Source organism: Aethalodelphis obliquidens, unplaced genomic scaffold (assembly GCF_003676395.1).
Source record: "Aethalodelphis obliquidens isolate GAN/ISIS:26980383/991018 unplaced genomic scaffold, ASM367639v1 scaffold72, whole genome shotgun sequence".
In the NCBI taxonomy this organism is placed as follows: Eukaryota; Metazoa; Chordata; class Mammalia; order Artiodactyla; family Delphinidae; genus Aethalodelphis; species Aethalodelphis obliquidens.
Genome location: NW_020838016.1, coordinates 6071613 through 6086180, shown reverse-complemented (window position 1 = coordinate 6086180; position 14568 = coordinate 6071613). Strand labels below are relative to the sequence as shown.

The following is a 14568-nucleotide window of genomic DNA, read 5'->3' as shown; positions in this document are numbered from 1 at the left end:
TTCGTGAGTTTTGTGTTTTCTGTAAGGGTCCTTTCCTCCCTAGGGTGTGAAAGTTTGCCCCCCAAAATGAATTTTGGTCTAGTTTGTGCTTTTGCCCAAGCTCTTTATGCACGATCAATCAGTTTTTATGTTAATTCTTTGCCTTCAGGCTCTCATACTTCATAAGTATTTATATTATATTGAATCTCATAAGAATATGGGAAGGCTTGGGTTTTTTTGCACTTTCATGAACACCCCCCCCCCCATTTTTATTGCCCACCCAGGGCCCAGGTTAGATGGCAGACTTTCATGGTATATCGTCTCATCAATGAGCAGACCTTTTCTAGTTCCCTTTATACATTTGACAGCCCTTTTAGAGCCCCAGCTCCTGCCATGTCCAGATCCTGCCTCTCGGACTCAAGACCATGTCTCTTTTCTCATGGGCATTAAAATGTTAACCAAGTCAGTAACTTCCTGAGCCATTACTATGAATAATCTATACTTCTGAGATATAGAAGTCTCCTTTTTTTTCTTTATTAATCATAACTTTTAAAAAACTTTTTTACTTTATCTGTTATTTTTTAATATGTTTTAGTATCTACAGCAACTTTGTCCACAGGGTTGCTAGAAACAGTTACACTTGTGATTGACTTTATCCCTGCAAGATTATAAGTATTTCTTGATTTCATTTTAAGTTTAATTTATTTAAAAACTTAAAACAGTTGATATTTATTGACTGAAACAGGTTTTGTATTAGGTTCTTCACATGTGTAATGACATGTAATTTACAACTTTATGAAGTTGTGTTATTCCTTTTTAGCAGATGAGAAATTTAAACTTAAGGGACTTTAAACAGTTTGTCAAAGGTTACAAAAATAATAAGTGGTGGAGCTAGATTCAAATTGGGGTCTGTCAGACACTAAACTTGATTTCAGTTCTGTTATTTTGGTAGTGTAAGTGAGAAAAATTGTGGTAAGACCTATCTAGTAACTATTTGTTTATCAAAGTATTCTGGTGCCCCAAATATGTAATTGTCCATTGGGTTTTTTTTAAGAGGTTTTTAGTCTTTAGATTTTTTTTCCAGCATACACTTTTCTAGTGCTATTGAGGTAGAAAGAACAATTTGCTGTGGGTTTTGTTCCTTGAATGGGACTTGTAGGAATACCGAATACAGAAGTATTGGAATACAGAAGTGAGATTATGGTTCATATATAAAGGACCTTTGAGTACCATAAATGACAAAGAGCTTTGCTTTTAAATTAGCAGTAATTTCTAATACGGCTGTGTAAAAACAGAATAGGTAGTTTTGAATAGGTAGCAAAACTTTTGGTCAGTCACTTACTCATAAGAAATACTATGTAGATAAGAGGAGAATGGGTGATTTTAAGAAACTCTCCCTGGGGAACACAAACCCAGAGGGTTCTGGCCTACCTTTTTTCTTTTTTCTTTTGGTTTTAGTGGCACACAGCCACAACCCGTTTGTTTAGATATTGTCTATGGCTGCTTTTATGCTATAACTGCAAAATTGAGTTAGTTACCTTATAGTCTATAGCACCTAAAATTAAAATATTTACTATCTGGTTCAGTCCAGTAAACGTTTATTGACCCTTCTTATAAAGTAAACCCCAGTGAAAATGATTTTACTTCATTTGTCCGTAAAAAATGGGGAAAACTTTTCAAGCATAGGCTCTCAACTTGTTGGTTCTTTCCAAGGTCAGCACATAAGCTACATAGTGGTCTCCTTTGCTAAGAGCAGATTCTGGCCATATGATGTCTTGTTAATTATGAAAGGCTGAGCTAAAGACTTTGTCTTCAGTTCAGTCAGACTAATTGAAAGCCTCAACTAAGTTCTTTTCTCTTAGTTTTTTGTTTTACCCATTCTATTTAACTGTAAAGCACATTTAGCATCAAATAAAGTTCATTGTGACCTCAGGCAAAGGGAGGCAGCCACATGTGGGAGTGCTAGAAATAAACCTGGTATCTGTCTGAGGGGAAGCAATATGTGTCTAACAAGAAAAAGGAACTTGTCTGTTCAGTGAGATCTTTGCTGACTTTTTGTACTCTGACCCCATGTTTAAAAAAATATGCAGGACTTCAATTCTTTTGAGTTCATTTTCAAACCAATAGCTTTTTTTTCCCACCAAACATTTTTTACTGTTTCTATAAATATACATGCCCCGGTGTTCCTGTTGTACGTGTTTTTCTTTTGGCCAGCTGTTTAGGTTAAACCTGTTCATGTAGCACACACTCTTTTAGGTTCAATGTCAAATCTTCAGATACCTTCTACAAATTACTATTTTGATCAGAATGTTTTAGCACCTGCAAAAATGCCATGTTAGCATGAATGAAAGTGCATATTTCTCATTTTCATTTTTCTCTAATGTCTCAAAATATTCTTTTGGTATCTTCCATGCCAAATTAGAACATTTGTAAGCCATCAATATGTTAGAACACCCTGACCTTTGGTCAACAAATAGGTAATTAGACTTTTCTGTCAAGTCTGATAGGTTGCATGTAAATCTACCTGGATTTTTGGTAGATTTGACAGTCCCATCTCGTGCCTCCCTCCCCCCCCATACAGATGACATTGAATTTTGGAGAGTTGTCTTCACTGTGGCTTTATATTTGAGTTGCACTAATGGGGTTTACTTCCCTTTTAAGAGAGCTACACAGCAGTTCTAATGACACTGGTTTCAGTAGTTAGAAGGATGAAGGAAGAAGATGGAAGCAATGCAAGCCTTAGGTAAAAGAATTATACTTGCCTCCTTTTGAAGCAATGGGCTAAGGTACCACTGAGACTTGGAGTCAAGGCCAGAGAAAACTTTCTACATACTCATTCAGAGTAGGGTGATGGGGCTGCCATCCCCACTGCTGTAGAATTTATCTCATTTTACAATTATTGCTTTAATGGAAAGATAACAAATTGCTCCTTGGGTCAGAGAGTCTGAGAAAGGAAGATAAACATTACTAAGCGTTGTCATGGCCTTTATAAGAAGTTGAGTGCAACGGGTGCCCCCGTAAGGTGGTCAGGGCTCCAAGAGTTTGTCCCCAGCTTGACTTCTGTCAAACTGTCTCTGTGACAAGGATGTTTTTTCCTTCCCATTGTGAGCATTCCATCCTCAAGACACTAAATGCTTTCATCATTGTCTGCTTTTGAAGAGGAAATTGTTGGACTTTTGCCCAGTTTGACTGCAAGTGGGGTAGGAGGAGATGTAGGAAAGTGAGCCAAAGTGCACTTTAACCAGACAGTGTTTACTTCACATGTGTTGTGTCACGATAAGGATAGGGGTATTGCTAAAAACTTTCATGCTCCATAGCTACCTTTTCTAGTGAAGCATAAACTTTAAAAAAACAGAAATAAATTAATAATGCATATGTAAAGCAGGCTATTGGTATATCAGGCTGTCAGCATGAAGTTTCACAATTTTGCTTCCAACCGTATTTTGCTAGAACTAGGGAAGTGCTTAAAGAGGCATAAAATTGAATTGTTGGTTGGAAGGAAATTTAGGAACTATTAAATGAAACTCTCCTCTTTTATCTGATTATTACACACACTACCACACTCATTCCCCCAACACACACACACACACACACACACACACTCACACTCACACATTTTTTCTCTTTGGTAAAGTCCTTATGTGGCAGATAGAGGTCTGCATGGTCTTTCCAACACTGACTCTTTCTTCCCCTCATCTGCTCCCCCTGTACTTCCCTCTGTCCCTCATGTCCTTCCTCCTCACAGAGATCTTTCTTGACTGTTGACACGTTCTACTGGCACTTCTCATTTATCCATTGATCACATGCACATTGTGCATTTGTGGTTTGTCTGATCAATGAGAGCAGGGACTGCATTTTTGGCTCATTTCTGTGTCACCAGCAGCTAACACAATGCTTGGCACATAGCTGCACTCATATATGTATAGAACCCGTGAATTGCATCCATTGCATTTTCTGTAGTCACCTGACTTTTATTTGAACTTTGCGAGGTATTTTATTCCATTTTGTATTTGCTCTAGTGATAATACCATTTTTAGAAAACTGAAGAAAATGTTGACAACCAAAATGAGAAAAGGATAATATTAATATATGAAGAACTCATATAAATCTCTAAGGAAAATGTTTAAAACTCTAATAAATAGACCAAGTATGTGATTAGCTAATTCACAAAAGAAATTCTACATAAAATGGCTAAAAGAGACCTGAGAAAATGCTTATTTGCACTAGGGATCATATAAATGCAAAGCAAAGCAAAATCCTACCTATAGATTTAGCAAAAATTATTTGGTACAAGAAGCAGCCTGAGAGACCTCTTACACAGTGACTCTGTAGACTGTGTTAGGTTAAAAACATAGTTTTAGAGCCACTCAGACCTAGTTTTAAGTCTTAGATCTTCCACTTGGTTAAATGTATGACTTTTTTGCAAATTAATTTTATGTCTCGTTTATAAAATTGGGAATTTATGTATTTATAGGGATTTTGTTATTGTTTGTTTAATTCATTCACAAATACTTATTGAGTGCCTGCTTTGTGCCCAAACACATTCTCAGGTACTGAGTATACACAGTGAACAAATTATCCCTGGCTGATGGAATTTACATCCTAATGGTAGAGACAGACAATAAACAAACACATAAATAAAATGTACAGGATGTTGGATAGTGTTGAGGGCTATAGAGGAAAATAAAGGAGGGAAGAGATGGCAGTTAGTATGTCACTGTGTTGCTATTTTAAATAGGATGATTCAGGAATCCCTTACTGAGACGGTGACATTTCAGCAAAGATTTCAAAGTGGTAAGGGAGTAAACCATGTAGATGTCTTGGGGAAGAATGTTCCAAGTAGAGAAAATAACACAGATAAAGGAATGAGGGAATATTGTACCTGATATGTTTGGGGAATAGCAATGGAGCCAGTATAGTAAGAACAAGTGATCAAGTGGAAGATACTATGAGAGGTGAAGGGGGACGAGATTGAAGGCCTTGTGAGCTACAACAAGCGGGTTGGCTTTCACTTAGGTGGGAAGTCATGGCTGAAATTTCAATCAGGGGAATGACATAATATGAGTATATTTTAAATGGATTATGTTGCTGTTGCATTTAGAACAGACTATGCTGTGGGAGCAGGTAGACTAATTAGGAAACTTGAATTTTGAATAGGGGTTGATGGTGACCTGGACTAGGGTGGTAGCTTAAGGAAGGGTGGAGACAGAGAACTACTTAGACTCTGTACGTTTTCAGGGTACGTAAATATTAGGCATGAGAGGAAAAGTGAAAGATTACAAGGTCTTGGGCTTGAACAACTGGAAGGATGGAGTTGTTGTTAACCAAGGTAACGTGTAGAGTGCTTAGCCTGCTGTGTGGCATCTACTAGATGCTACATAAAGGGTGGTTCCCTTCCCCAAAATTTAGGGTAAAAATGAAAGACTTTTCCTTTATCTGATGTGCTTGTGTCCACCTACACAAACAAATAGAATATTTCACCAGAATAATTAGGTAACAAATTATACATTTAGCTAGCACATTGGAGTTTAGTAAATTACTCCATCTGTTCACTAAGGTATTTACACTCTAATAGAAAAAGTGGAACTAATATTTTTCTATATGACTGATACAGTAATGGCAAGGTTATCAATAGTAATAAAACTTTTTTAAAAATCAAAGAAAAAACATACTCTGTCAGTGTTTCATTTTATGGATAGCATACACATGTGACTCCTTATGCCCCTTTTTTTTCTTTTCAGGATGCTGCCTTATGGCTGTTTAGCAACAGGAGACCACTCTGGCCTCATTGAAGTTGTGAGCACCTCTGAAACAATTGCTGACATTCAGCTGAACAGTAGCAATGTGGCTGCAGCAGCAGCCTTCAACAAAGATGCCCTTCTGAACTGGCTTAAAGAATACAATTCTGGGTTAGTGTTCTGGGTTAGTGTATTTTGTTTGATTATCATTCTTCTGAACAAACTGCCAAACAAATAACTGTTCTCACAGTTAGAATCATCAGTGTCCTAGAGGAAATATTAGTGTTATTTATTGCTTCATTTCAGGTTAGATCAAAATGACAAATAGGCCTTCCTAAAATCTTGCAGAAGATTAGCATTGAATTCTGCTTCATCTAGATCAAATTTCAGAGCTGGGCAGTAGTTTAAAAATCTAAGAATTTAAGTGTTTAACAAATAACATATAACTTTTTAAGTGCATGAACTTCCATAGTTACGTGAATGTATGAACCTAAGTAAATTTTCAGTAGATTTTTAAAATAGAAGTAAATGAGTTTGTAGGCTGATCTTTCCAAACTAAAAAATACAGTGCTAGGAATTGTGTTACTTACAATTATTGTGTTGGAAAAGCCCTAATACATAGGAAATTAAGGAATTTCACAGTGAGGGGAAAACACTGCAAGTATTTTTGGCTGAAGATTTTGAAGTCAGACTTAAATGTTATCATTGGCAAAATCCAAGAACTTGGACTTCCCTGGTGGTGCAGTTGTTAAGAATCCGCCTGCCAATGCAGGGGACTTGGGTTCGAGCCCTGGTCTGGGAAGATCCCACATGCTGTGAAGCAACTAAGCCCGTGTGCCACAACTACTGAGCTCGCATGCTGCAACTACTGAAGCCTGTGTGCTGCAACTACTGAAGCCCACGCTTCTAGAGCCCGTGCTCCACAATTAGAGAAGCCACCGCAATGAGAAACCCATGCACCGCAACGAAGAGTAGCCCCTGCTCGCCACAACTAGAGAGAGCCTGCATGCAGCAGTGAAGACCGAATGCTGCCAAAAGTAAATAAATAAATAAATAAATAAATAAAATCCAAGAACTTGTATGTGAGAATTAATTTTCAAATTTTGATTTTAGGGCCTTGTCCCTAAAGGGTCTATATTAGTTACTTCTGATATAAGTCAGTGACTTTAATGGTTGGCACTGTAATACTTAACTCTTAAATATGGAATTCTAGTCTTCAGTCAAAACTACAAAAATGTTCCAAAGCCCAGCATCATTCAGCCAAGCTGATGGTCTCCTCTCATTACTATGCATATGAACCTACCCCCGTCCCCCACAGAAATGTGAGCCCCAGGACACAGCAGTTTGAATAGTTGATGTCCAGTTACCTGATGTCTTTGAGCAAGCCTGCTGACTCCTCCCTGCCCTGCTCCTCTGATCATCATCCTCACTCTTGGCTGATCCAGCATCTTCTCCTTATATGGTTTTGGCAGCTCTGTGTTGCAGTTGTTCTCACATTAAAAAGGAAACAGAAGTGTGGATTGGCTCCGTCCCACACATTTGGAGGCTGAAAACCTTCCTTGCTCCTATTTTTTTTTCTTATTCAGGGATGACCTGGACCGAGCCATTGAGGAGTTTACCCTGTCCTGTGCCGGCTACTGTGTAGCTTCTTATGTCCTTGGGATTGGTGACAGACATAGTGATAACATCATGGTCAAAAAAACTGGCCAGGTAAGCAACTTCCCAGAGTGCCAAGGGCCTCAGTGATGCTGTTACTTACGTGCAGCACAATCTCTTGTGAAACTCAGATTCTTTATGAGTCTCAGTCATGCCTTTGTCTTTCCTTTTATTTCCCACCCCTTGTTTCATATGCCATCTGCTTCATATATTGGTTTGTTTGCTTGAAGTTAGGTGATAAGCATTTATTTGAATGTTTAAAAAATTATTTAGGTTATTTACAAGTGACCTATTCCTTCAATATAAGAAATTGTATTTGGGACGCATATGTGCCTAAGAGCAGAAGGAGCAGATAATGTGCAGGATGTGTTAACTTTAAAGAAGATAAGTGTTAAAAAAAAAGAAAAAGTTGAGACAAACCCCACTTGAGGCATTTTTTCTTTTAGAATATCAAATATAATCATCTGTGGGAGTAAGGCGATACGGAGTATGACTAATATCATTTTGGGGTAGCTAGGGAGCTAGACCAGGTTATATAATATAAAGAAGCTCTTAGTTTTGAAGTGAAAATTTTCTTATTCTTCAGAGTGACTTTTGTTTGTAAATTCTTTAATATTAAGCAAAGACAGATGAATAATTTGAGACTTTTTCAGTTTAGCCACCCTTAGAATTCCCTGACACTAGGGGCATTCCAGAGTAAACACTCTGAGTCACTCTGTGAACTCTGGCCCTAGGTGGGACTCAGAGTTTTACACCTCCTTGGAGATCTGGGTAGTTCTGGCTTGAGCTTTTGAGAGTTGAACCTTGTGTTCACACTTAAAAGGATTCCCTCTGACTTCTGGTTAATCAAGCTGAAACACAGGTTTTTCTCCATTCTTTCTTGATGCCCTTCTAATATATTGAGGAATAAGAAATATGTAAATCCAAGAAGTCAAAGATAATAGGAAAAGAGGCCAACAGTGGGTGAAAGACATCAACAGATTTGGGGATGAGCAAAAGCAAAATGGAAAAATAGCATTGACTCGGCATAACTGAGAATATGGCTACTTGTGGAAGGGTGTGTCAGTCTGAGGAAAGCTCTGGAATCAGGGGCACTAGATGCTGCTGAAGGTGGGGAAAGGGGAAGAGGCTGAAAACAGGATTGATTGGCAGTTTACATATGGAGCAATTAGGTGCTTATATCTCCTTCCCAACTCCAAGAAGGGCTAGAGGATTTATTCTCTGAAGAAACCAATTCTTCTGACTCAAGGACAGACAGCTTCTATGGAAGCTAAGGGTAAGATGCCATATTAAAAATAGGGATGGAGTGAAAGTTGGCATGATAAATGGTATGATTCCCAGCCATTTCTGCTTGCTTTGCTCCAAGAACAGTAGCAACCAGGTGTATATTCCCACTCTCGCAATAGACTACATGGTTCTTCTCAAGAGAAACTGATCAGTTCCAGTGAAAAGGCTTACAGATGCTGACTTTTGAGGTCTCTCCCCAGATACTCTGCAAGGAAGCCCACTGATCAACAATTCTGCCATGTCCCTAGATTTTTCATTCATCTTTTTAGTGACTCATTCTTAAGTATGAATGGTCAGCCAAAGATTATCAGACATTTGTTGAAAGCCTCCACCATGAAAGAGACCAAATCAAGCAAAATGGGGGGAGGGGGAAAGAAGAACTCTGGGAAAACAGTACCTGCAGTAAACAGAGGATGATTTAAGAAGTAAAAACAGGAAAGATATTGCATCTATGAAGTAGTAAGATTCTATTTTAAAAAATTAGAAAATGGAATTCCTAGAAATTAAAAAGAGGAACAAATAAAATAGAAGTATAAACTAAAGATCAACTAACATTTCTTGAACTCTTTAACTTGTGGAAAGCACAGTTCTTTAAGTTCTTTATATACGTTAACTCCTTCAATCCTTATGATAACCGTACAGAGTAAGTGGTAGTGTTATCCCCATTTACAGGTGAGAAGGTTGACACAACAGAGAGTGGACATACCAGCATTAAATCCTGGCAGTTTGGCCCAGATTCTGTTTTTTAGGCACCAGGCAATGTATTGCCCTTTAATATCCTGAAGAGGACCAAGATATCTGATAAGTAGAAGAAAGAGGATCCAGAAATGATAGAGGATCAGTCCAGGGAGGTTCACCATCTAGCCTAATAAAAGTTAAAGAAGTAGCACATAAGAGGAAGGGAAGGAACTTACCCAAAAATAATACAAAAACATTTCCCAAAGCTGATGTTTGGGACTATCCAGTCAAAAGGGCACGAAAGTTCCCTTACAGTAGATGAAAAAACCCTTACTAAGGCCATTCACCGTGACATTTCAGTGCATCAGGCATAAAGTGATGGTCTTAAAACCTTCCCAGAGATACAGCAAGCCACTTACCAGGGTTCAGGGGTTAGAAAGACTTGACTTCTAAAATAGCAGCATTGGAAACTGTATAAGACAGTGGGAATTAGCCTTCATGATTTTGAGTGAAAATGATTTCTAACCTAGAATTCTATACCAGACTTTCAGTATGAATGTAGAACAAAGACATTTTCAAACATAAGGTTTCAAAAGCTGTATCTCTTCTGCATCTTTTTTCAGGAGGATGCCAGAATAAGGGCATCCATGAAAATAAGGGTCTCAACTGGGGTGCTTTTGCCCTTGGGGGACATTTGTCAATGCCTGAAGACAATTTTGGTTGTCAGAATGCGGGAGGGGGTATTCTACAGGCATCTGTGGGTAGAGGCTAGGGGTGCTGCCAAACGTCTTATAGTGTATGTAAGATAGAACCTCACAACAAAGAATTTTAGGGCCTAAATGTCAGTAATGCCAAAAGTGAGAAAGCCTGGTCTACACCAAAAGAGAAATGATGTGGAACCCAGGAAACAGGGACTGCAAATGGGAGGAGAGTGAAGGTTGAGCACGGGGTGATGGTTCTTTGGCAGGCTTAGAGAACAGCCAGCCCAGACAGGAGCTAACAGATTACCTGACCATGTGGAAAACCCTTGTGAAATGATTTTTAAGATTTTGTGAAGAATTAATGACCAGATCATAGAACACTAAGACAAAAAATAGTTTTGTCAAGAAAAAAGATGAGCAAGAAAAGGGAGTGTAATCATAGTATACTATTACCACATGGCTTATGTACTTCGAACAGTAAACACTGGATATTGATTTAACCAGAAATTATGATATAATGTGTTGCATTATGAGGCATGACATCAGCACAGGAGTACTAAATCTTTACCTTCCATAATAATCCAAAATTAGGAAGTAAAAAATAATTATAAACATACTATTTAGAAAAATGGAGACATATATCAGGAAAAACACGTGGACAGGTGGGGAGAAGTTACCTCTAAGTAGTAGTGCTTAAGATGGTGAGGGGACTGGTGGGGCAAGGATGTACTCTCTCTTTGTTTTATTTCTGTGTGTAAAACTATTTGATTTTTTAAAATCAAACATGTTTATTATTTGGATGTATTTTTCTTTTTAAAGATTCATCTTTCCCACTGTGTATATGCAGTTTAATATCAGGGTTATTATTGAATATAAAAGACCTTCGAATGTCAGAGCACTCTTTTCCCAAATGATCCAGGAGGCCGTGTAGTGTCTCTAATACTACTCCATTTGATGTAGTGCATGGGCGTCTAGGACTGCTGAGGCCTTGCATTTTTATTTGGAACCCACCAGAAAAAAAGGGGAAATTAAATCCCATTTGTTTTCCAGCTCTTCCACATTGACTTTGGACATATTCTTGGAAATTTCAAGTCTAAATTTGGCATTAAAAGGGAGAGAGTGCCTTTTATTCTTACCTATGATTTCATTCATGTGATTCAACAAGGAAAAACAGGAAACACGGAAAAGTTTGGCCGGTGAGTATTGTCCTCGTGTCAGCGTAAACACATCTAATGTTTTCTCAGCTGACCAGCTAGACTAGCATTTAGCTGAGAGGTATATTTAGATTGGGGAGATAGTCTGTTAACAGGAGGCTTTGGGGGAACTTGCCTGTCAGATCCTGTTCTGGTTCAAAGAAGAGAAAAAAAATGCTAGAGGGCTTCCCTGGTGGCGCAGTGGTTGAGAGTCCGCCTGCCGATGCAGGGGACACGGGTTCGTGCCCTGGTTCGGGAAGATCCCACATGCCGCGGAGCGGCTGGGCCCATGAGCCATGGCTAACGAGCCTGCGCATCCGGAGCCTGTGCTCCGCAACGGGAGAGGCCACAACAGTGAGAGGCCCGTGTACCGCAAAAAAAAAAAAAAAGCTAGAAATTTGAAATAAATTATTGTTTTATTCCAATAGTGTACCACCTTTTACCTGTATTAGAAAATTCTCTGAAACTGTTAAGACATTTGATAGTGAGATGCTGAGAGGGACTGGCATTTTGCTGTCATTCTATGTGAAGTGCAGTAAGAGAGTCAGGGTTCAGGGAAAGACTTAGTAATCTCTGATCTATTCCTTGCTGTTTGTAGGTTTCCAAGCACATTACTTGTCATCTTGTCTTTACTTCTTCATTTTAAATGGGGACAAAAATAATTATATTTCAGGGATAGTTTGATAATGAGAGATATGTTACATGATGTGATCAACTCATCCATATGCTTACCAAATGATTGCTAGTATCATTTCCAGTTGCGCATGGGTTTCTGCAGAGTGTAACTCTGGATCCATTTTCCTCTTTGGCAAAATTAGGGAGATAGGATTGGGTGGTCATCTTGAATGACCAGCTTGAAGAGGAGAGAGAGGGAAGGCAAGATGATAGAAAGGTACAATGCAAATTCATTGACACTGGTTTGGGGGACATTAAAGAAATTAAGTCTCTGGAGTCAGACCACAAATCTAGAATCTAGAATTATGGTTAGAAATCCTTATGGATTATAATCACCACTTTTTTATAATTAATTTTTGTGACAGAATTAAAAAGCCTAGATTAAGTGTTAAATTGCCTTTTATCATATAATTTCTATTTAATTTTGCTTTTGAAAAAGATATGTGTGGTTTTAGAGAGCTTGATTTATTTTATGTAAATTTTAGTCCTGGGACAATTTTCAAAAGGGTAAAACTCAGAAACGAACCTTTAGTTCAGTAGAAATTTTCCAGCTCTTATGGAAAGTCTAGCTATATCTCTCATTTTCCTTTATGAAATTTGCTATTTCCGTTCTAACATCATACTCTTGTGATTTGCTTCATCAACTAAAGGTTCCGCCAGTGTTGTGAGGATGCATATCTGATTTTACGACGGCATGGGAATCTCTTCATCACTCTCTTTGCACTGATGTTGACTGCAGGGCTTCCTGAGCTCACATCAGTCAAGGATATACAGTATCTTAAGGTATAAACCTCTTTTCTTTGTAAATTGGACTTTGTGAGCATAGAGCTCAGCCGTACCTACCTATTTCATTCAGATGTTCAAAGGGAATGGAACAAAGTCATTTCCTGTGAGACAGTTTTACCCAGGAGTGGTAGTGACAAGTAGCTCAGTAGTTGTCTTGCAGTAATCATAAATTCATTTCATCTTCAAAAAGCCTCTGGCAGAGGTCATATTATCACCATACCTTGGTGTTCATTCTCTCTCCCATAAATGGTATTTGAATAAGGACACGGGGTATGCTGTGTGGCCAAGTCAGCCTCCTGCAAACTTTGAGATTCGCACCTCACTACAGAGAATATATAAAATCAGATTTTTTCCCTTCATTTTCAGGACTCTCTTGCCTTAGGGAAGAGTGAAGAAGAAGCACTCAAGCAATTTAAGCAAAAATTTGATGAGGCACTCAGGGAAAGCTGGACTACTAAAGTGAACTGGATGGCCCACACAGTTCGGAAAGACTACAGATCTTAACGATCAGCCTTTGCTCCTAATGTATTTGTTGGTTTCGTTTGGTTTTCATTTTGCACTTGCACTAAATTGAACGGTGACCCTGCCAGAGATGTTATAAAGGGAATGAAATCCTGGAACCCAGAGTTAAATTAAAAACAATGGCATCCCACAGAAACCTAATCTGAACAATCCCTGATGACCACCCTCTGCTTTTGAATGCTTCCAAGATTCATCATGCAAACTGTCAACATTATGGATAATCATTTCCTGCTGACTTTGCACGCCAAGGAATGCTACTAGAGATTGTTTTTTGTCTTTCTGTTTTTTTTTTTTTTTTTTTAAGTATTTGGTACTTTTCTGGAAAGGTGTAAATACTTCTTTTTCATATTGTGACCAAGTGTTATCACTCAGCCAGCTTATCCACACCTGGGGACTAGTAGCTGTTCTTACTTTCCAAATGAGGCTTAAAAAAAAGCTTTCTTTCTTCCCTTTTTAAATGTGGAAACTACAAATTATAATATAATTTGAAATTATGATTTTTCAAAAATCTTTTAAACCTGTGGAAACATTAATTCTTTTGTCGATACTTATCTACTGTGATAGCATCATCCCAGCCAGACTTGATGAAAATCTACTTGGTGAGGCAAATATAATTTATGCTGCATATATATTTATAAAATTTCTAGTGGGAGTTCTATATAAAAAGAATGTTATTTTGATTTTCTTCAGCCTGTGTTTTAAAGTTTTACAAAAGCAGAGCTTTTTCCTAAGTTACTTTTTAGTTAACTATGTGATCCAGTTCTTCCAGCTGCTTCTATAATGAGGCACATATTAATACAGTTTTTACATGGTATCTATGAAAGAGTTCACTTCATAGAGCATAATACTTGAGCAAATGTATCCAAGACAGAAAGCAAATGAAAAGGAAACTATTTATGGAATAAACTCCAGGCCTAAAATTCAGTATTTTAGTAAAATGCCAGCTGTTCTTACTGTATTTATTAAAACTTGTAATAATGTGATTTTTCAAGGATATTAGTTCAAATTGAAATGTTTCATGCCACATGGAATTCTTTAATTTATTTGTTGAGGTACCATATATTTAGGGTGCTAGATGGCAGAAAATGTTAATATGTGCAATAGGAACTACTGGTTTGAATGTGTAAATGGATGCTCTTCCTGAGCACTGGCAACATCCAGCAAAACTACTGCTTATTCTCCAAAGACTATTGGGAGCTCTCAATCCTCAACGACATGGGAAAGAGAACTGAGTATTTGCCCTGCGACTGAGTTTTCTATAGGAATTTTATTAAAGATTGTTTAATTTTGTTGTCTTCCTTAATGTTCTCAGTCAAATAAATGGGTGAGCTGGTTTTGGCTGCTCTTGGGATG

The 14568-nt window shown here is 38.0% G+C and overlaps 1 protein-coding gene across 5 annotated transcripts in view; it reads left to right on the top strand.

Annotated features, from left to right (window-relative positions):
* Positions 1 to 14568, top strand: part of PIK3CB (phosphatidylinositol-4,5-bisphosphate 3-kinase catalytic subunit beta) — a 195775-nt gene extending 181207 nt beyond the window's left edge. For all 5 annotated transcript variants that reach the window (XM_027091692.1, XM_027091695.1, XM_027091693.1 and 2 more), the window contains 5 exons: positions 5721 to 5888; positions 7304 to 7427; positions 11090 to 11235; positions 12558 to 12690; positions 13060 to 14568. In XM_027091692.1, coding sequence (XP_026947493.1) covers positions 5721 to 5888; positions 7304 to 7427; positions 11090 to 11235; positions 12558 to 12690; positions 13060 to 13197 — 709 coding nt within the window. In that variant the 3' untranslated portion in view covers positions 13198 to 14568. The remainder of the gene's footprint in view (positions 1 to 5720; positions 5889 to 7303; positions 7428 to 11089; positions 11236 to 12557; positions 12691 to 13059) is intronic.